Here is a 23,399-nt window from a genome sequence, read left to right on the forward strand (position 1 = left end):
GTTTGATGACATAGCAATTGATCTTTAATCTTTTTGAAATTTTGCAAGAATGAAGAATATAATAAAAACATGTAATTTAACAGTTAAATTTTCAAATTTCACAGTCAATATAAAAATATATGATAAGTTTGAAGGGTTAATTTGGAGAGAAACTCTGTTACCATTTTTTTACTCGAAGGCTCAAGGCTAGAAAAATGAGATAATTCCATCATGAATACTTAGTTGGACCTGATGACTCAATCGCCATTTTCTTATAATTATGGGTCTAGGCCTAGCATGGGCAACCGTCCACCTATCTGGTATAGTCAAGTTCATGTTATTAATCACATGGCTGCCTAGCTATCTTGCCTAATTTGTAATTTTATTTATTTATTTATTTATTTTTGATATTTTGATAAGTACAAAAGAATCACATTATTGCCTCTCAAAAATTTAGCAACATTTACCTCTACCGCCAGAATAAAAATAAGATTAGAGGAAATAATAGATACATCCATAAATGCCTAAAGTTACAATTCTAGGAACCATCGGGCAGCCAACAGTTCAAATGAAGTACCATGGCACAATGAAGGAGAGGGTTCCTCAAAAACCTCTACGAGACTTGAAGGTCAAGACAGACACAGGCCTTTGATCAAAGTACCTTGGAAAAATGAGGGCACAGAGTTCCTCGTTAATATTTAAGGGCATGGTGCTTGCTCAAGTGCCTCATCCGAATGTTAAGTCTGACACACGGCCCTGGCCTTCAATGTTTTTCTTGAGCTTATCCTGCAATTTCATCTTATGAGCAAACCTTGTAGTCCATTTGTGTAACACAAGAGAAGCTTCTCAAATATTACAATGCCTCCTTCAGATGAAAGGTCCTGGCTATGTCCCTAGCATTGTCATACTCATTGAGCTCAACCAGCATCTTCTTCAATCGCCGGGCAAGCCCACTCGTCTCACTCTCAGTAATACCAATCACATGCCTTTTCTCCAGGGTCTTTCCAAGTAGCAGCAAATAATCAACCAGTGCTTGCAACTTGTGGCTGGATATTCAAATTAACAAAAAGAAGAAAAATAAAAAAAAGGTTAGGAACCTTAGCATAGCCTTCAATGATATTGAACAGTAATATTATTACCTATCAAAAAAATTCGAACTTTCTTTTTTATAGACGATATTAAAAAAACAAATAACAGCCAATGTATAATTAACTATACACATCTGTTCTAGATCTTATGGTCAGAAAGGTTCACTTTGTGTTTTTTTATAAGATATCTTGTTAATTTACATAATAACCATTTTGGCTTTCAGTAGCACTCTCCCAGGATGTAACTGCAAGTAAGGGTGTCAATGTTTGACACGACCTATGAATACGACACGAACACAACATAGGTTAGGGTTGGACCTTTTTCGGGTCATAAACAGGTCAACCTGAAAATGACATGATAAGAAACATGTCATAAACAGGTCAACCCGCAAGTGTCACGTTTGACACGTCAATTTATTTGTGCTAACCCAAAATAATCCATTTAACACAACCCGTTTAACTCATATAACATATAAATATTCATTTTATTTTAGATTTGCCAAATACCTTTTATATCCAACTTATATTTTAAACTTAAAAAGAAAATAAGAGAGACATAAACTATGTTATATTTTTTATACTTATCATTTGGCGAGTTCTTTAGATATTATATTATTGTTGATGTTATTTTGAATTTGGGTTAAGTGTATGCACTTATTTTGGGATGTAAAGTACTTATTTCTAGATGGATGTTATATTTTTGTTGAACTATGTTATTTTGAATTTAGGTTGAAGTGTATGCACTTTTTTTTTTTTTTTGATAAGTAGTGTATGCACTTCTCTTGAGATGTAAAGAACTTATTTCAAGATGGATGATACTACATTATAGACTTAATATTTATTAAGTACTTTGATGTTAATTGGAACTTTTGGACAATGTGTTTTATGCATTTGATGTTAATATTAACTTCCAAATTGTATGTTAGGTATTTTGATGTTATGAATTTGTATTAAATTTCTTGTTTATTAAATTTATAACAATATTAATCCGATGCTTTTTTTGAAGCGGGTTAAATGGATTGAATTTGTGTCAACCCAACCTGTTTAATATTAAGCAGGGTTGAAATGAGTCATGTCACATTTATGTCAACACAACATAACCCGTTTATTAAGTGTGTGAAGTGGGTCGTGTAAACCCACTTCATTAACAGGTCATATTTGGGTTGAGCCATTTAGCTGAATACCCTTATCTCGACACAACAAGCTAACCAAAATCGACACCCCTAGCTGCAAGAGGCTACCTCAATAGAGGATAGGAATGAAAGGCATAATTGATTGGACACCCAAGATAACCAAGGCTTATCCAATCATGGGTTGTAGGCTTGACAGGCAGATCATGCAACAAGCCTTTTATTTTGTTACTTAATACTTTGTTACTCAACTAAGATGACATTATCAAAAGACAACTGAAAAGTAATTGAACCACAAATCAGGCCGGAAGGCCCGAGATTGTCTATTGGAGTCGTTGGAGGTCGAAGACCTTGCTACTTTTTTTTTATATGTAACGTAAAATTTTATTAAAAAGTAGAGCCAACCCAAGTACACTGGGAATGTACTATAGGGGTAAAAATCGAGAACCAAAATTATAAAGATCATGTAAAACAGGAAAGGGAAAACAAAAAACAGATGGCAGGACCAAACTCAATTGAAGGGGAATTTAAAAGAAATAAGACTTAAATGTCAAGCATAGACCATTCACATCCCTTGAAGCTTCTAGCATTCCATTCTCGCCAAATACACCACATCAAGTGTCCAAATAGCTAATATTGCAATGTCAACTGAACTTACCTTGCCAAGACTCGAACAACTTGATAACCCTATGTGGCATAACCCAATGAATTCCAAACAAGCAAAAAACCAAAGACCACAGCTCATATGCTATAGGGCAATGAAGACCTTGCTACTTGGTGGATCAAATTGTATGGGCTGAGGTCTCAGCAATCTCTGGGCGGCAGCAACTATATGATGGAGCAGAGACCACTACACAGGGTCATTGATTTTTTTTAAAATTTTGTTTAGGTGTTGACAGTGGAAGGATTTAGGTTGTTTGAGCTATGTAACACTAGCAGCTGGACTTTGCTAATAACACAGTATGGACCCTGAATGTTGTGTTGGAAACACCATAAAGTACTAGTTGAGCTACAAGGCTCTAGGCAAATTATAAAAATAACGACTTTAGAAAATTAAATAAAATACTCATAACCATATAAACTAATAAGACCATAAATAAAATCCAATTGACCAGTCATAGAAATATAATTGACTTCAAAATTAAATAAAACTAAATCAACAAAACAATTTTCTTTGTGCTCCTTGCATAAAAAGTAATATGTGGAGATCACTCCCAAGGGTAATTTAAAGGCAAGATGAGAATAACTGTAGGTACCTGCGTTCACCTGAGACATTTGGACCTGCCCATACATTAGATAGAGATGCAATGATCCTTTCAGTTCTTGTGATTGCATCATGAACATTTGTTGTAATGCTTCGTACATGAGGTAGAACTTTTCCAAACAAAAGCTCGTCAAGAACAAGCTTCTCCAGAACAGGCAAAGCAAGAATTTCCTTCCACAAGCAGATATTTCTCATCAAACGAACAGACCTCCCAAATCGATATGCTGCTACTCGTGCAGCATTTGGCACAGCCTTCAATAAAAGTGGGCTCCATGTTGGGACCTAAGAATTGGAAGTGACGGTAGATTCAATATCAAGAGCATTAGAAGTGAACATATCATGGTTTCTTGAATTTACAATCAAAATTAGAAAAGAAAAAACCATATTATAAACAGTTTGATAGTTGATAAGTTATACCGTTAGATTAGCAACAGCATCAGCTAGACGAGTGCGAACAGCTACTAATAAATCTGAAAGAGCCTCACTGGAAGCTGGAACATAATTTGTAACCAAGTTTGTGGCATTAACTGCATTCTTCGTCTCTTGTGTACTGAGCATGTCCCAGCAGTGGGCAATTTCGTGATGCAAAATTGGGAGTGCTACCTTTTCCACCAGTTCAGGGACAAGGTTAGCATCAGCATCATCGGATCCAAAATCACTTCCATCATTTGGCACACCATAATTGAATAACAATGAATGCCTGAAGAAGCAAAGAAACACTGAATATAAACAACGGACTTAAGAAAACAAGTACTCATATAATACAAATCTGTGTGTGATGTGTTAATTGAACAGGAAAAGTTACAAGTGGCTTAAGCCTCAAGCAAGTTTAACCCAGCCAGAAGGGCGAATCCTTCTGAACAGAGGACAAAAAAAAAAGAGGTACTTTTAAACTAGCACTGGAGCTGTTAGTCAAATACCATTTCATATCAAAAAAATCTACATCCTCATGGAGTGGGTCCCACTTCAACAGCTCCAGTCTCACGTATGGAGAAAAGATTTCAGGAACACTTAATGCCATGTAAGCATCATGGTAGCTTGCTGAATAATCTCTCTTCCACTTTTCAAATTTTTCTTTAACCACTGAAAGTTGAGAATATTCCTCAGCAGCATCACTGAAAATTTCGTCAGCAATCTGGATCAACGACTTTTGGCGATGCTCGAATAATTGAAGTTCGCTGTCACTCTCATCAGAGCTTAACTCGCCTTCTATTTTTTGATTTGAACTGTCCAATTCCATCGATGCAATTCTCTTAGAATCAAACCTAGCTTTCCGGTGGTCAGCCCTCTTTGTCATGTCCATATGCTTCTTCCGGTTCATATCTCTACCAAACTCATCTAACTTTACCAATTGATTTGTTTGCTCTCTTACAGCAGCAGATGCTGCCTGTGCTGCACTAGTGGCTGCCACAACCATTTCAGCACTACTACCTTTTTTACTGAAAACAGATGTTGCTGCATTCACAGCTACTTCTACCTCCATTTCATCATCATTTTCAGCAGCCCGCCTTTCCAAATTAGCTGAAGCACGTTCTTCATGAATTTTCTGCATCTGCTCTTCAAGTTCCTCAATGTAGGGAGCTTTATACTGAAAGTAAGGGGTAACAGCACACTCATAAACACAGATAAAAAGGCAGGACCTTGCTCATAGCCTTTGAAAATTTTAAAAGTAAAAAAGAGATGGAGAGGATGAGGGTGAGAGAGAATGATGATGATATAACAAGAGAACCCATATCACAGTTCTACTAATACCTCTGAAGCACACTGGTTAGAAAGATAAAATGCAAAGACAGTGAGCATGCATGAAGCCTATAACCAAAGTGTTTATTGATAGGTAATAAATTTTTTATTGAGAAAGAAAAAGGGTGCAACACAAGAACTTCCCAGGAGGTCACCCATCCTAGAACTAATATATATATATATATATATATATATTCATTAAGAAACCAAACCAAGCACATGAAATCATGGAGGCAATACTTAGAATAAGAACAATCATGGGAAGCAGTCTCTAGTTTATATGGGTTTAATCTCCTACCTGGTTCTTAGACAACCTGGAGGACGTATCCCAGAGCTTTTTACCCTACCATTATAAGTGGTCAGGAATGATACTTCTTTTCTTTTCTTTTTTAATATGTGAAGAATGAGAATTCTTTTGACCTTTTGGAGAAGCTAAATATGGTTTGCTTGCAAGTGTAATATTCCTCGGTGTTGTGTTTCTTTGTATGGGAAAGTGGAAAGGGACTAACCTGAAAGGGCTGCTATGACGAAACCTGTAAGGCAATTCATGACAGATTCAGAGGACCTAGTCCCTGGATTAGATTATCCACTCATATTAAGACCAAAACAATGTAGGCAAACTTGTAAAGGAATTGGGGAAATTAAAATTGAATATGAACATGGTACAGGATGCTGGGCTGTCAAGAGCCAGAAGGCCCAAAACATTCACAGTTGAATATAAATGAAAAGAAGATCTTGGAACAAATTTATCCAGTGTGAAGTAGAAGATGGTTTGATTAGAAGTGGATGGGATTTATTCTCAAAATTTATGCAATATGTCGTAGAAGATGGTTTGATTTTGGCATGATCAATGGGGTGGAGACATGCCATTGAAAAGTTTTTTTTTTTTTTTGATAAGTAAAGGAAATTTTATTCAAGAACTTAATAATCAGTCACCCAAGTATACAGGAAGTATACAGCCGGGGACCAACATAATCAAATACATAAATTACAAGCATCCATCAAAACATAGACAAAAAAAATAGAATGACTTCCTGTGATAGACATCCAGTCCAATAGAGTTTTAAAGAAGAAAAGTTTTAAATCAGCTATAGTCCTTTCAGAATCTTCAAAACACTGGTTGTTTCTCTCTTACCAAATGCACCACATCAAACAATGAGGGATAGAAATCCAAATAACACCATTACGATGATGACCAAAATTTACTTGCCAACAAGCAAGGAGCTCAACTACAGTCTTTGGCATCGCCCAGTGGATACCAAACAAGGTGAACACCATAGACCACAACTGATAAACAATAGGACAATGTAGTAAAAGATGGTTTACCGATTCTCCATTATTTTCGCACATATAACACCAATCTAGAATCAACACCTTCTTCTTACGAAAATTATCAATAGTCAAGATCGTTCCTAAAGCTGCAGTCCAAACAAAAAATGCAAATCTGGAAGGAACCTTTTGCTTCCAAATACTTCTCCAAGGGAAGGATTGAGTACATACACCCAACAAAGCCTGATAGTAACTGCTTACCTCAAAACCCTTGCTCTTAGCAGTTGTCCAACACATCTTATCCTCACCAATACCTCTCAATGAGACTCCATATATAACATTCCAAAAAACAAACAAAATCTGATTCCCTATCATGAATTTCTCGTAGGATTTCTAAGTCCCAAAAAAGAACCCCATTGGGAAATTGCATGAGATCAGCCACATAAGCCTCCTCATCATTACTGATTCTGAATAAATCTGGAAAACACATACTCAAAGGATTATCCCCGCACCAGACATCATGCCAAAATTTCACTCTAGTCCCATCTCCAATCTAAAACTAAATGTAGCGAGAAAAAGTAGACCAACCACTACTGATAGTTTTCCATAAACTCACCCTATAGGAGCCTGGAACAGAATTAGAGCACCAATCTCCCTCCTCAACTCCATATTTAGCCCTTATAACCCTTCTCCATAGCGCTTCTCTCTCATACCCAAATCTCCACAACCATTTTCCCAATAGTGCTTCATTAAAGTATCTCAAGTTTCGAATTGCTAGACCCCCAAACTAGATAGGAGAGCATACCTTGGACCAATTCACCAAGTGACGTTTAGGATCATCTCCTAAACCAACCCAAAGAAAATTTCATTGAAGTTGTTCTATACGATATGCTATATCTGTTGGAATTGGAAAAAGGGAAAGGAGATAAGTAGGTAAATTGGATAAAGTACATTTTATGAAAGTAAGTCTCCCCCCTTTGGATAGATACAATCTTTTCTATCCTGCTAACCTCCTTTCCACCTTCTCAATGATGGGATTCCAAACTGCTCTATCTTTCCATTTTGCACCCAATGAAAGGCCTAAATATTTCATAGGAAGTGAGCCCTGCTTACAACCCAAAGCGTCTACTAACATCTCAAAATTTGGAACCACTCCCACAGGAACTAGTTCAAACTTATCCAAATTAATTTTCAATCCCGATACAATCTCAAACCATAACAAAATCAAGCGCAAAAACAGCATCTGGTCGATATCAGCATCGCACAGAACCAAGGTATCATTTGCAAAAAGAAGATGAGATACCTATAAGTGATCACCTATGGAGGTTCCCACACTAAATCCAGACAATCGACCTTCCGTCACCGCCTTATCCATCATTTTGCTAATTGCCTCCATAACAACAACAAATAATAATGAAGACAAATGATCACTTTGTCGTAAGCCTCTATAATTTTCAAGGAAACCACATGGAGCTCCATTAATCAGAACTGAGAATTTGACCATGGATATACAATAAAAAATCCATTTTCTCCATTTTTCTGGGAACCCAAGCCGCTCAAGCATGTACATTAGGAAACCCCAATTCACATGATCATAAGCCTTCACCACATCCAACTTGCATAACACCCCTGGAATTCCTGATCTCGGCCTACTATCCAAACATTCATTTGCAATGAGACATGAGTCTAGAATCTGCCTATTCTTAACAAAAGCATTTTAAGACTTCGAAATAACATCCCAATCACCTCTTTCAACCTATTAGCCAATGCTTTAGCAATAATTTTGTAAACCCCCCATATCAGACTAATAGGCCGAAAATCTTTCACCTCTACTACATCTAACTTTTTGGGAATCAAGGAGATAAAGGTTGCATTTAAACTTTTCTCAAACTGACCTCTCTCAAAAAACACTTGAAAAATCTCCATGAGATCTGATTTGATAACATCCCAGCAAGCTTGGAAAAAAAGCAATAAGAAAACCATCTGGGCCAAGAGCTTTATCCCCCTCAAAGTCTTTAACTACCCCAAAAACTACTACATCATCAAAAGGCCTCACCAACCAACCAGCCTTGTCATCAGAGATTTCAGGAAAATTCAGCACAACCGGATGTGGGCGATAGACTTTATGTTCTGTAAATAAATTTTTATAAAACTGAATAATGCAATCCTCTATACTTTTTTTATCAAAAGTCAGGACCCCATCAACCTTGAGATTATTAATTGCATTGTTTCTTCTATGTGAGTTAGCCATTTGATGAAAGAACTTTGTGTCGCTATCCCCTTCCTTCAAGTAGAACATTCTTGATTTTTGCCTCCAACTAATCTCTTCCAAAAGGCTGATTTTTAAATTCTATTTAAAGCCTTGCCTTTTCTAACTTCTCCTCTTCTGATAGAACTACCACTTCCTCTTTTGCATCCAAAGCATTCAAATCACTCCACAGTTGTATTTTTTTTACAGCCACATTTCCGAACTCCAATTCGTTCCATTTCTTCAAATCTGCCTTCAGGGCTTTTAGTTTCATGGCCATTCTGTAGCTAGGTGTACCTTGGAATTGATAAGAATCCCACCAACCTTTCACCTTCCCCACAAAACCTTCCACCTAGAGCCACATATTCTCATAACGAAAAGGTCTTCGTCCCTTCTGAATTGCACCACCCTCAAGGATAATTGGAAAGTGATCAGATAAGACTCTAGCCAACCTCCTCTGTGACATATTGGGATAATGCTCTTCCCAATCAAGAGAAAAAAGGAATCGATCTATCCTGGATACAGGGATGGAATTGGACCGTGTATACCTACCACCTGCCATAGGGAGATCCAACAAACCATGCACAGAAATGAAATCTGAGAAGTCATGCATTGCTTGAGTAAAATTAACAGCCCCTAATCGCTACGTTAGGAAACGAACAACATTGAAATCCCCTGATACACGCCAAGGCACGTTTCACCAACTATGAAGACCTAACAACTCCTTCCACAACAATCTACAATCCCTGTCCACACTAGGACCATAAACACCAGTGAATGCCCACTCAAAATTATCACCAACATTCTTGAATTTGCAAGAAACTGAGTAGTGCCCCACAACTTCTTCTAACTTCTCCACTACCCTACTATCCCACATAACCAAAATCCCTCCTGAGGGGATTGAATAACCCTCAGAAGAGAGACGTTTGTAAGAATCTCCTTAAGGAAAGGCAGTGTGATATAGTATGTCTCCAAGAACTAAACTTCCTTCGTTAAACTCTGTTGTTGTGCGAAGCTTATGGGGTAGTCCCTTCATTGATTGGGCTGTCCTAGCTGCGGTTCAAACATCCAGGAGGGTTCTACTGCTTTGGGATAAGCAGGTGGTTGAGAAAATTGATGTTTTTGTTGGTCAAATTTCTGTTAGTGTACTTCTTAGGAGAGTATTAGATGGTTTTGAATGGGTTTGCACCGGTATATATGGTCCCAATGCAAACTAACATAGGGCTGTTTTGTGGGAGGAGTTATCCAGGGTGCATGTTCGGTGGACCATAGCTTAGTTATTATTTGGAGATTACAACATCATTAGATATCCATGTGAGAGGCTTGGTTGTGAGTCTTTCAGACCAGCCATGTTTGCTTTTTAGGATTTTGTAGAGAGTAATTACCTAGTGGATTTACCATTAGATGGGGCTTGTTTCACCTGGTTTAGGGATTCTGAGCCGCAATCTATTTCCGTATTGACAAGACTTTAGTATCTGTGGATTGGGTGGATAATTTTGGAAATGTGTCTCAAAGGGTGATTCCTCGTGTTATTTCTGATTGTCCGCTTTTGGTGGAAGTTGGTGGTGTTGGTAGGGGGTGTTATGCTTTTAAGTTTGAGAATATGTGGCTAAAAGTTGAAGGTTTTGTTGAGAGAGTTCAACAATGGTGGAATGGGTATTGTTTTATGGGCTCTCCAAGTTTTGTTTTGGCTTAGAAATTAAAGGCTCTTAAAGAAGACCTAAAGAAGTGGAATAAGGAGGAATTTGGAGATTTGGCTTTTAGGAAGAAGAGTTTGATGTCCGAATTATTGGGTCTGGATGTTAAGGAAGAACTACTGGGCCTTTCACATGAGGAACAATCTCGCCGAACACAAGTTAAACGTGATATTGAAGTTTTAGCTACTATGGAAGAGACATTCTGGAGACAAAAGTCCCGTGCTTTGTATGTGAAGGAGGGAGATAACAACACACACTTCTTTCATAGATTAGCGAACTCTCATAGAAGAGCTACTCACTTTAGGAACATAGAGGTAGATGGTGTTTTATATGAGAATGAATCTGTTGTAAGTTCTCAAGTGGTTCAGTTCTATCAAGATCTCTATACAGAGACAGATGTGTGGCATCCAACTGTGGATGAGTTGGATTTTGCTTGTATTAGAGAGGATGAAAGGTTGTCCCTTGAGAGGGAGTTCTCAAAAGAAGAAGTTACTCAGGTTCTGACAAAGATGGAGGGGGATAAAGCCCCTGGTCCGGATGGATTCACAATGGCTTTTTTTCACAAATGTTGAAGTGTTATGGAGGTTGATGTTATGGTTGTATTTAAGTACTTTCATAGGTACTCTGTGTTTGAATGGTCTCTAAATGCCTCTTTTCTCTCTTTAATTCCCAAGAAAAATAATGCTATAAATATTAAGGATTTCTGGCCTATCAATTTGGTGGGTAGTGTGTACTGTGTACAAGGTGATGTCTAAGGTGTTGGCGAATAGATTGAGGGTGGTGTTAGACCGTTTGATCTCTGAGTCTCAAAATTCCTTGGTTGGTAGGAGACAAATTTTAGACTCAATGCTTATTGCAAATGAGTGCCTAGATAGTAGGTTGAAGTGTCATTCACCAGATGTGGCTTGTAAGTTGGACCAGTGTAGTTAAAGGCGTTCCAGGCACTCACCTAGGCACCCAAGCAAGGCCAGGCGCCAGAAAAGCGCCTCAAAGGCACTGAGATGAGGCACCTTTAGTGAGCCGCTCACCCAGATGTATTTTGTTAGACAAGAGGCGAGAGCCTCGGTAAATTTTGGCATTTTAAAGCCACTGATGGCATGTTTTGTAAATTTAAAGGGGTGCAAGGTTGGTTTTAAACTTGTTATCCTTAGTGGGGATGAGCTATCACCCATTAGTTCAAATAAATTAATATAAAAAATAAAAAATAAAAAAAGCATAAAACAAAAGATCCAAAAAGAATTTTCTAGAACAACTCTTCTTCAACGGCTTTCTTCAACGGCTTTCAGAGCAAAGCATTGGTCTTTCTTCTTCTTCTTCTTCTAGGGTTTGGAAGAGAAGTACCACTAAGAGTGGGCCAGTGGCTGCCAGCAATCAACCAACATCAAGTAATTTTTTCCTATTCTTTTAGTTTTTTTTTTTTTTTACACTTTTTTTTTCCTGAGTTCTCTTTCACTGCCTTGGTGCCTCCAGCAACTCTTTCCTCTCTATTTATTCTCTACTTTTTTTTTCCTTTACTCTTCTCTCTTGGACTCTCTGTCTCTAGCAACTCTCTCCTCTCTATTTTTTTTTTTTTTTTTTTTTTTTTTCCTTTACCCTTCTCTCTTGGACTCTAACTGTCTCCAGCAACTCTCTCCTCTCTGCTTTTTCTCTGCTTTTTTTTTTTCCCTTTTCCCTTCTCTCTTGGACTCTAATTATCTGCAGCAACTCTTCCTTTTCTATTTTTTCTCTGCTTTTTTTTTTTTTCCTTTACCCTTCTCTCTTAGACTCTAACTATCTCATAGCAACTTTCCACTATCTTTTTCTCTATTTTCTTTTCCTGTATTTTTCCCTTTTCTCAAACTCATTACTTCACTCAATTTTTAGAGCTTAAACCATAGTAAATGATACATAGCTAGCTATTCTTTAATAGAATCCTATTAAATGTATTGTATTGGGTTTCATTTTTTTATATGTAGAATGGCTTCAAATAATGGGAAGAGAAAAGATCCAAGATGGAAATATAATTATTTAGCTAATAGTGAAGACAAAAATTTAGTGACTTGCCTCTTTTGTAATAAAGTCACAAAGGAAGGGATACATAGAGCAAAGCAGCATCAAGTGGGGAATTTTGAAAGCACTACAAAGTGTTCAAAATGTCCTAATCACATTAGAAAAGAGCTTGCGTGTTATATGACAGAGAAGGAGAACTATGACAAGATGCCTGATTTTGATGATATAAATAATATGATTGAAATTGAGGATGTAGATGATGATGAGGTAGAGGAAGTAGAAGTTATCCAAAAAGGAAATGAATCATGCTCTAGTAAGAGAGGGGTTGGCAGTAGCACCCAAGTGAAACCTGTGAAATTAATGTCAAAGTCTTAAAAAATTGAAAGGTCCCATTGATTTTTTTGTGACATTAAAGCCAAAAAAAGTGGTTGAGCTTAGGAAACATGGTAAGATGAAGCAAACTAACATCAATGATAAATTTGAGAAAAGAGCACAAGCTTGCCAGTATATTGGCCGGCTATTTTATCTAGCCAGTACACCATTCAATGTTGCTCACTTAGATGCCTTTAAATGGGAAATTGAAGCTATTGGGCAGTATGGTCCAAATATGAAGCCTCCTAATTACCATGAGTTAAGAGTTCCAATTCTCAAAAAGAAGGTGGCTTACACAAATGAGTTATTGAGTGATCACAAGGAAATCTTGAAGGAAATATGGTTGTTCTATCATGTCTAATTGGTGGACTAGAAGAACCAATAGGACCTTGATGAACTTTTTGGTGAATTGCCCTCTGGAACCATGTTTGTGAAGTCAATTGATGCATCATCTTTATGAAAACTAGGGAAAAAATTTCAAATTACTTGATGCATTTGTAGATCAGATTAGGGAGGCTAATGTAGCCCAAGTAGTATCAGATAATGGATCTAACTATGTGTTGGCTAAGAAGTTGTTGGAAGCAAAAAGGCCAAATTTGTATTGGACTCCATGTGCTACAAATTGCATTAACAATATATTGGAGGACATTGGGAAAATTCCTAGAATTGTAAAAACTTTGGAAAGAGTCATTCAATTGACTAGATATATCTACAACCATGGGGGTGTGTTAAATATGATGAGAGAATACACAAACCAAAGAGAGCTAGTTAAGGCTAGGAAAACTAGGTTTTGCACTTCATATCTTACATTAAAATCCATTTATAAGCAAAAGCATAACTTAAGGGCCATGTTTACTTCTAAGGAGTGGGTTCGTAGTAAATGGGCAAAGGAAGCAAAGGCTAAACAAGAAGCAAAAACGATTTTGATGCCTGTTTTTTGGAATACTATAGTTTACATTCTTAAAATTATGGACCCTCTTGTTCAAGTTCTTTGCCTTATTGAATGAGAGGAAACCGGCTATGGGTTACATATATGAGGCAATGGATAGGGCCAAAGAAGCTATTATAAAAGCTTTTAATGAGAATGAAGAAAAGTATTCAAATATTTTTAAAATCATTGATGAGAGATGGGAATGTCAACTACATCTGCCTCTGCATGTAGCGGGTCATTTCTTGAATCCAGAGTATTTCTATTTCGATCTTGAGATAGAGAAAAATGAAGAAATTATAGCAAGATTGTATGCTTGTATAGAAAAACTAGTTCCTAGAACTGAAATTCAAGACAAGATCATGCTTGAGCTATCCATGTATAAGAAAGCTGAAAGACTCTTTTGGCATTCCATTGGTGGAAAGATCTAGAAAGACAAGGGCTCCAGGTAAGAAAGCATTTATATCTAACTTAAAATGACTAGAACACTGGCACTTTTTAAAAATAAAAAATCTGACTTCTATGATATATCATATATCATTACTCATACTTATTTTTGTAACATAGCTGAATTGTGGAGTTTGTTGTGAGCGTAATTGGAGTGTGTTTGAGCAAGGGAGTTTTTAAGTATAATAAGTAGATTTTATCCTTTGATGAACTACTTTATTTCATAGAAAGTTTCAAAGGTTTAATTATTCACTAATAGTCTAATACTTAGTTTTCATAATGCTTGTAGATTCACACAAAAAGAAGGAATAGACTTGCACAAAAACGACTAAATGATCTGGTCTTTGTGAAGTATAATCAAAAGATTAAGGCATGATATAATAAGCGTGATGTTATTGATCCCATCTCCTTAGGTGATATAGATGAAAGTAATGAATGGTTGTTAGGGGAAATGGGTCCGAACCATCTATGAATATTGAAGATGAGTTGGTTTTTGATAATGATGATGATGGTTTGACATGGGGCGTAGCGGCAAGAGCTGCTGGTGTTGGAGAACCAAGTAAGAATACTAGATTCCAAACAAAATCAAGGGCAAGCTCAAAGGCCTCAACATCACAACCAAATATTGAGAAGGAAGATGTTGATTCTGATGAGACCGAGGAAGAGAATGTTGATGGTTATAAATCTGGTTCAAGTGGTTTTGAAAGTGATGGAAACTTGAGTGAAGAGTCTGATGATGACCTTTAGATTAAAACTAACAACCACATTCAAGCTATTAGCCTATTAGAATGTTCAATCTTCAAATGCTTTTGTTTTGTCATGGATAGTCATGAAATTCAATGTTTTGTTTAGGAGTTTTCTTCTTTCTAATATGAAGTTATGAACAATATTTTGGTTTAATATTCAGATTTAGTTGATATTTGGATGGAGACTAATTTTTTAATGGTGATTTATGGTTTAATATTCAGACTTAGTTGATATTTGATTATTATTCAGACTTAGTTGATATTTGGATGGAGACTAATTTTTTAGTTGGGATTCAAACCCAAAAACTGGTTTTATGGACCAGCTCCTATCCATTAGGAATAGAGTCAGATTTGTTTATATAATATTCTTATACATCAAATACATTAGATTGGAACCCTATTTGTAAAATAACTATATTTAGAATTTGGCGCCTTACTTCACTCGAGCTAACACCTTTTTGGCGCCTCCTCGCCTCAGGCGATACAAGGCCTTGGCACCTTAAGGGTGCCTTTGACTTCCTTGAGTTGGACATAGAAAAAACCTACAATCATGTGAATTGGGATGCCTTATTCTATTTGTTGAATAGGATGGGTTTTGGGGTGAAGTGAAAGGGGTGGATTAAGGCTTGCATTACTACTGTTCGTTTCTCTGTTCTTGTGAATGGATCCCCGACAAGTTTTTTTGGAAGTTCTCGTGGTTTTAGACAGGGTGATCCATTGTCCCCTCTTCTTTTCCTTTTGATTATGGAAGTATTAAGTCGAATTCTGAAGAAAACTAAGAAGAGTGGTCTTCTTCGTGGTTTTCATGTGGGACTAGTTAACTCCATTGGGGTACGCACATCACATTTATTGTTTGCAGATGATACCATTTTGTTCTATGATGCTTCTAGAAAACAGTTGCTGTCCATTAGGCTAGCTTTGTCTTGTTTTCAAGCTTTTACTAGTTCGAAAGTAAATGTGGGGAAGAGTGAGATTGTCCCGGTTGGGAAGGTTTGTAATATAGATGCTTTGGCTAATACACTCTAGTGCAGGGTGGGTATCCTACCTATGAAATATTTGGGAATGCCGTTGGGTACTCCATTTAAGATAGCATCCATTTGGAATCCTATTTTGGAGAAGATAGAGAAGAAACTTTCAAGTTGGAATCCTCTTTATTTGTTTAAGGGTGGTAAATTTGCTCTATTGAAGAGTACCCTTTCTAGTCTTCCTACGTACTACCTATCCTTATTTACCATCCATGTAGCTATGGCTGATAAGTTGGAACGTGTTTCAAATATTCTTTGGTGGCTTGGGAGAAGGTGTGTTCACCTTTAGAGATGGGTGGTTTAGGGATTAGGAAGTTAGTGCATTTCAATCAAGCCCTATTAGGAAAATGGTTAAGGAGGTTTGCATAATAAGGAACCCATATCTAGCAGAGGGTTATTGCCACTAAATATGGAGAGGGTCAAGGAGGGTGGAATACTAAAGTATGCAAAAGGGCCCACAGATGTGGTCTATGGCATAGTATTAATGAAGGTTGGGAGAGATTCTCCAAACATTTGGCCCTAGTGATGGGTGATAGCTCTCACATTCTTTTTTGGCATGATAGGTGGGTTGGGGATATCTCACTTAAAATGCTCTATCCTCAGTTATATGCGTGTTCAAATGACAAGGAAAGTTGCATTTCTAATGTTTTGTATTATTCGGAGGGTGGAAATAATAGAATTTGAGATTTGAGATTTTTATAAGGCCTTTCATGATAAGGAATTAGAAGTTGTCTTCTCTTTCCTTGATTTCATTCAATCTCGGATTCTTAGGGGTGTTGGGTGTGACAATTCCCATTGGTGTCTTAACAGGAATGGTAAGTTTGATATTTGGTCTAATTACAATAAGATCCAGGGTGCTTCTATCCCTAGTTTCCCTTGGAAGGGTATATGGAAAGTTAAAGGTTCCTAAAAGAGTGGCTTTCTTCATGTGGACAACAGTTCATGGTTGGATCATGTTATGATCCTAGCGTCTCACATGGATTAAGTATAAACTTAACCATGTATTTATAAGTTCTTGGGCACCCTTTCCTTGCAAGCCGGTTTTCAAAAGAAAGTTCTACCCATGAGTTTGTAACATTTGGTATCAGAGCCAACCACCACCTCGATTAATCAGGCAAAGCTTATTGAGTATGAGATAAAATAAGTTGCGGCTTTATAGTCAAATCCCGAAAGGGGTGACCAAGAGGCTAGATTAAAATAACTGATAGGTGAATGGAGCCACCAAAAGAGAATGGGCTACCATCGGATCAGTGTCGCTAAAGAAAGTCGTCGTGGACGTCAACTGCGAAGCGTGGTGATCTGTTATGATCCTAGTGTCCCTCATGGATTAAGTATAAGTTTAACCATGTGTTTATAAGCTCTTGAGCACCCTTCCCTTGCAAGCCAATTTTCAAGAGTGAGTTCTACACATAAGTTTGTAACAGATCCTTACCTTGGAAAATTTGACGCTCCGGGGTCCCTCTTTGGAGAATCGGTGTTATATGTGCTGCTGTAACAAGAAATTAGTAGATCATCTTCTCCTCCATTGTCTATGCTTCAGGTTTTCAGGATCCAATGGGTCATGCCAGGTTTTATGAAAAGTTTGGTGTTTTGTTGGAGTTATTGGCTAGGGAAATTTAATTCGGACATATGGAATATAGTTCCTGGCTGTTTGATGTGGATTGTTTGGATGAAAAGAAATCGGTGCTCTTTTGAGACTAAAGAGAAATCGCTTATTCAGTTACAAGCTCTGTGCCAAAGAACTCTTTTTGATTGGTCTAGGTGCTAGGGTTCTTTGAATTGTTCTACCATCATTGAGTTTCTTTCTTCTCTTAGAATTGTCCCATAAGTTGCTTTTTCTATCTTTGTTGTTATATGCCAAAGAACTCTTTTTAATTGGTCTAGGTGCTAGGGTTCTTCAAATTGTTCTTCCATCATTGAGTTTCTTTCTTCTCATTAGAATTGTCCCATAAGTTGTTTTTTCTATCTTTGTTGTTGTTTGTTGCTTTTTCTTGTGTTCACCATCATGAACACCTTGCATTTGCTTTATTCGTTTTTTCTCCTTCATTAATACTATTCTTATTACTTGTCAAAAGAATGTTTACTAATTATATTTAAAAAATAAAAATAAAAAATTTGTTATCCTGTACAAGGCAAAGAAGAGAAGTTGAGCACACAAGTATTCTGGACAGAATTTGATAAATTCATACCTGCAAAAAGTCACATATAACTGAAACAAATTGGCGAAGCTTTTGCATAAAAATGAACTTATCATTGGCAATAGACAGGGACTTTCCAAAAGCAGTAATATTCGCATATGAGGCAGACAAATCTTCATCAGTCTTTGTCAATGAAGACATGGTTCTGCCATGAGATTCCTTATTAAAGAAACAAACAAAAAGAAAGTAAGTTTAAAGTATGGAGATATATGCATAGACTAAAAGCACAGAACATTATTAATATATATGTCATTTCAACACTTCGTTTCATACCCATGGACAATTTTGCCAAAAAAAAAAAAAAAAAAAAAGGAAAAATGTACACATGTATGGTCTAGGGTTAACCATCTTCCATTATGCAACAAACACGTTACTTCAAATAAAAAATGAAGACACCATTCAAGCAATATTTGAAGGCCAAGACAAGAGCTTTGTAGCTCAATTGACACCTCCTGATGTATCCAACAAACGCATCCAATGTTCAAACCCACCATCTCCCAACTATTGAGGTCTTCACCTCTAACTAAGTGAACCTAGATAAAGACAAGTCTGTTCAAATACTTGGTTTTCTTTTTCTTTCGAAGTCTCATTATATAGTGGGTGCTATTAGCATGCATCAATATAACCTAACCAATGGCACCAACCACCAACAAAAACTCTCCAGCCATCTCTGAACATAATAGAGATTAGTACAGCAGTTGCCTAGCTATTTATGACCTAATGACAGCCACAAATGAACGGCTACAATTTGGTTTTGTAAGTTACACATGCATCTAATGGGTCTTAAACCCACAACCATACTCTCCACCCCATTCTTAGTTACCTCAAAGTTCATTCACTTTTTGTCTAATGGTTGGCACTAAGAGCCTTGCAGCTCAATTGATTGGCACCTTCAAGTATTTCAATGAGACATCTAGGGCTCAAATCCCCCCACCCCCCACAATCGAATTATTAAAAATAAAATAAAAACAAACAAACAAACTTTTTTGTCTAATGAGATGAAGATTTTTATTTCCAGTAGCATTTCCATTTTCCATTCACCTACACAGATAGAGCTTCCGATGCCTCTCTTCAACCTATAATAGGTTATAAAACTGCCACAGCACCTTGTTGCTGTTTCTAACTGCCAGAAACTTCAAAATGGCAACTAATTCAACAATGCATAACTAATGTATATGCATGATGATTACAGAAATTTCTGAAAATTATTAGGTGTTGATTGCAAATAATTAGATTTATGGAGTTATTGCTGTCACTTCAATATAATCACTTATATCTACAGGTTGAGATGAAAAGAATACTTCTTAAATGTTATAGAATTTCTACTATGTTAATTTGCTTCTTCTTTTTCAAACGGAAATATGTATTTTGCATCTAACCAGTTCTTTCTTCTTAAGGTTATACTCTTAAACTTATATATTCTACAATTTTTTTCTTCTCAAAGGCACTCATATGCGAAAAACTCATAAATAAGAAACCGATTTTATCAGACAACAACAATAAGCCACTCATAACCAATTATTATCAAACTTACTAGCTCTGATGTTTTAGCATACAGCACAAAAAAGAAAATACTATAAGAACATAATATATCACTACATATTTAAACCATTCTCAGGTTCAATTTGGCAATGAGACAAGTATTCCATACCTTGAGCCTCTTCACATTCTCCTGCAAAGCTTTTTTAGCAATCTCAGCTTGCTTGGGTATCGACATCATGGCATCCAAACCTTGTGAGGCTCCAACTGCCCCACCTATGCTTGGCACTCCTGACACACTCATCACCGCAGGATAAACAAACTTCTGCTGCTGCTGCTGCTGCGCACTGTGAACAACAGGAACAGCACTAGTAGCAGTCACAGCAGCCACTCTACCCGTCCCATCATCCATTCTCTTCCCTAAACCCTTCCGAAACTGCTCTTCCTCCCATATCTTCTCTTCCTCGTCCTCATCCACTCCCTCATCCTCACCACTATCCTTCTTCCCAAAATTCACATCAATTCCCCTCTCATCCACATCTTCAAACACGCCCTTCTTCATTGTAACTGTCTCAGTCTTCTTCTCCCCAAACATTGCAATTCGGCCACGAAACTCTGGCTCCTCATCGCTCAACCCTTCAGCCTCACCATGATTGCTGCCTCCATCCAATGAGATATAATCAGGTGCAGCGGCACGTGATTGCCGTAACCGCTCCCTCTTGGCACGAATAGCATTGATAGTAGCTTGATCAGGAAACAACGACAAGTCCCTCGTAGGTTTTCCAATCCCTAACGAAGCCAATTTCGCCTCAGTATCCTCAGCATTACGCCTATCTTCTTCTTCGTCGTCCAATTCTTGTTCAGAGGAGGGTTTGACGAGGCCTTTGAGGACTATGATGGGCTCAGAGGCCGCCACGGCTGGACGAGAAGGCGCAAGTGTTCGAGTGTTTTTCTGGAGTTCTAAGAGGGCTTCTTTGGTGTAAGTGCCGGCTTGGGGTTGAACATTGGAGGAGGTGGTTGTGGCGGTCGCCGATTGGCGGTCTCTGAGAGAAGTGATTTTATGTTTGGTTGTTGGGCGAGAAGAGGAGTTGCTAGTGGTTTTCTTGGAGGTGGAGGAGGGTGTTTCAGCGGCTGAGGCGTCTTCGTCATCTGCGAAGCTGAGGAGTTTTTTTGGTTTAGGTTTGGCGGAACGGGCAGTCGTTGTGGTGGTGGTGAAGGAGGAGGAGAGATTGGCGTCGTCGTTTTGGTTGTCGTCGTTATCGTTACCGGCGCGGCGGCGGAAGTTCTTGGCTCTATTACTGCTGCTCATGGTGGTGAAGATTCACTGAAAAAAAAAAAGGTTTAATAGTTCTTGAATTCGAAGTCCGAACTGAGTATAAGAGCAAAACCCTAGGAGAGAGAAAACCACAAAATTGTTTACCTGTAGCTGTAATGGAGTCAAAACCCTAAATTTAAGACTGGAGATAGATAATCCCTAAAAACCCCTGATTTGCCAGAATGTATATACTATTATATACATAGAGACAGACAGAGAGTATATCTGCATATAGACTGTAGAGTGACCAGACCAGAACAGAACGGAACGGAGAGAGTGTAGAGTGTCGGAATTTTTTTTTTTTTTTTTAAATCACAGAAAAGAAGGATGATGATACGGATGGTAAAATTGGCTGAATAGTAACTTTTTTATAAAAAATATAGGTGAATGGCCTGTTTTTGAATGTAGGATAGCATGTGTTTTGAAACTCGAAGTTACAGACTCGAGATCCATTAGTACGAAAAAAACTATTAAAAAAAAAAAAACTAAAACCCTTAACTATCTCTCCCCAAAATAAACCCGATAAAATTTAGGGATGTTTAGTAGAGGAGTTTGAGTAATATTGTTTAGGTGTTTTTGATATATGTGTATTTCTCTCCTCCCCCCCCCCCCCAAAAAAAAATAGCAAACGAAAATAGAGAAAAAAAAAAAAAACTATTAAAAAAAAAAACTAAAACCCTTAACTATCTCTCCCCAAAATAAACCCGATAAAATTTAGGGATGTTTAGTAGAGGAGTTTAAGTAATATTATTTAGGTGTTTTTGATATATGTGTATTTCTCTCCTCCCCCCCCCCCCCAAAAAAAATAGCAAACGAAAATAGAGAAAAAAAAAACTATTAAAAAAAAAAAACTAAAACCCTTAACTATCTCTCCCCAAAACAAACCCAATAAAATTTAGGGAGTGTTTGGTAGAGGAGTTTGAGTAATATTGTTTGGGTGTTTTTGATATACGTGTAGGTCAAAAAAGTGTGTAGAAATATGTGTAATATTGTTTAAAATGCTCCAAAGTGTGTTTGAACTTACCTACCAGACATCCCCTTACTCTCTCCAACTCCTAAACAAAACCCGATACAAGAACCTATTTCTCAGTCTTTGACTCTCTCTCTCCCCTTCAAACACTGCAAGACCCATACGTAGGAACCCAAAAACGAAAAACCTAGACGCAGAGCTTTCTCTCTTCCCTGGCAACGATAAGCTTCAATTGAAGAAAGTGAAAGTAAACCTAACATCAGACTGTTGGAACGGCTACAGGTAAAATCTTTTATATTAATTTTGGGTGTTTAATAGGATTTAGGTTCGGCTATTTTGTTTGGTTTTGATTTAAAAAATTGGTTCAAATTTTGTTTTGATTTAGAATTGGTTTTTATCAATACTCGAAACCCTAATATAGGTTCTCCCTCAATTTTGGTTCCTTTCAATATATTAAATTTTACTACAGGATTGGGGATATGGGTTTTGGCATCAAAATCAACCCACATCACAGCGTATTTGAGTTTGAGTCTAAAATCGTGACATGCACATTAAGCAATCTAGGTTGGATTATAAACTGTCATGGGGTGGGATTGCGGAAACATCTGTGCTAATCGGAAATCTCAGCAAGATAGAGAGGTGTTCATTGTCAGGGATGCCTAAGCATGTGTTTTTGGAATATGAATCTTTTGATATGGTGTGGTGGGTAAAGGTCACAGATTCAAAGATATACCAGTAATTGATTTGTATTCCCTTTTAAAAAATAAATTTTGTTTTTAATTTTATGATGGGTTATGGAATTAAAAGAAAATACGACGAAGAAAAAGTAGATTTCACATGTTTTTTATGTTTTGCAAAGTATGTCATGCTGGAAATCTTTTTGTTTTTTGTAACTTGTATTTATTTTTAGGGACCAAATAGGTGATGGATACAGTTGACATAAATTGTTGTGCTGAGAGGTGTTGGATTTGATTGGTTAGATCAAATTGAAAAGTCTTTAGCCCTTTGGTTATATCTAGGAGTATTTAACCCTTTGTGGGAGGAAAAGTGCATAATTTTATTAAATAAATTTAAGGCCTGTACTTATCTGAAATGTGGCAATCATGACAGGTTTGGATGCTTCATTTTTGAATTAGTGAAGAGGATCTAACAAGCCATTTGAATCTGTAAATCACTATGATAGAAGGAATCTTCAGAGTAAGAGGATAATCTGATAGAAAACTTTCCATCCTTACTGAAATAGTGAAATGGCTATTTTCCTAATTGTTCTAGAAAAAACATAGCGATTATTTACTTTTTTGTTAATGGGTTGGTTTGATTTTCTTTAAACTTTGTATTACATATTGATATTGGTAACATAAATGTGCATACATATGTAGTTTTAGCTGTGTTTCTCTTTGAATCTGTAATTGAGTTTGTGCACAACCTAGATAAGTCTTTGGGTTTGGAACTCTGTAACTAAGTTTAGTACTGTGTTTTGACGATAATCAATTTGATTTTTTTTTTTTTTTTTTT

At 37.0% G+C, this 23,399-nt stretch overlaps 1 protein-coding gene across 1 annotated transcript; it reads right to left on the bottom strand.

The window, feature by feature from the left end:
- Positions 1-342: 342 nt before the first annotated feature.
- LOC115991064 (transcriptional repressor ILP1) lies at positions 343-21,395 on the bottom strand. The gene is made up of 7 exons (XM_031114815.1): positions 21,020-21,395; positions 19,772-20,923; positions 18,112-18,279; positions 4,382-5,049; positions 3,879-4,161; positions 3,454-3,743; positions 343-1,025 (listed from the first exon to the last, which is right to left on the bottom strand). The coding sequence occupies exons 2-7, from the start codon at positions 20,906-20,908 to the stop codon at positions 833-835; spliced, it is 2,739 nt and encodes a 912-aa protein (XP_030970675.1). The 5' UTR covers positions 20,909-20,923; positions 21,020-21,395; the 3' UTR covers positions 343-832.
- Between the last annotated feature and the right edge of the window lie 2,004 nt (positions 21,396-23,399).

This window comes from Quercus lobata, chromosome 1 (genome assembly GCF_001633185.2).
Source record: "Quercus lobata isolate SW786 chromosome 1, ValleyOak3.0 Primary Assembly, whole genome shotgun sequence".
NCBI classification, from domain to species: Eukaryota; Viridiplantae; Streptophyta; class Magnoliopsida; order Fagales; family Fagaceae; genus Quercus; species Quercus lobata.

Coding starts and splice junctions, on each gene's coding strand:
- LOC115991064 (XM_031114815.1), bottom strand. CDS start 20,908: ATGAGCAGCAGTAATAGAGCCAAGAACTTCCGCCGCCGCGCCGGTAAC. Junction 5,050..18,111: donor TTATATGTGACTTTTTGCAG/GTATGAATTTAT, acceptor CCTTACTTTCAG/TATAAAGCTCCCTACATTGA. Junction 4,162..4,381: donor GATTTTTTTGATATGAAATG/GTATTTGACTAA, acceptor TTGCTTCTTCAG/GCATTCATTGTTATTCAATT.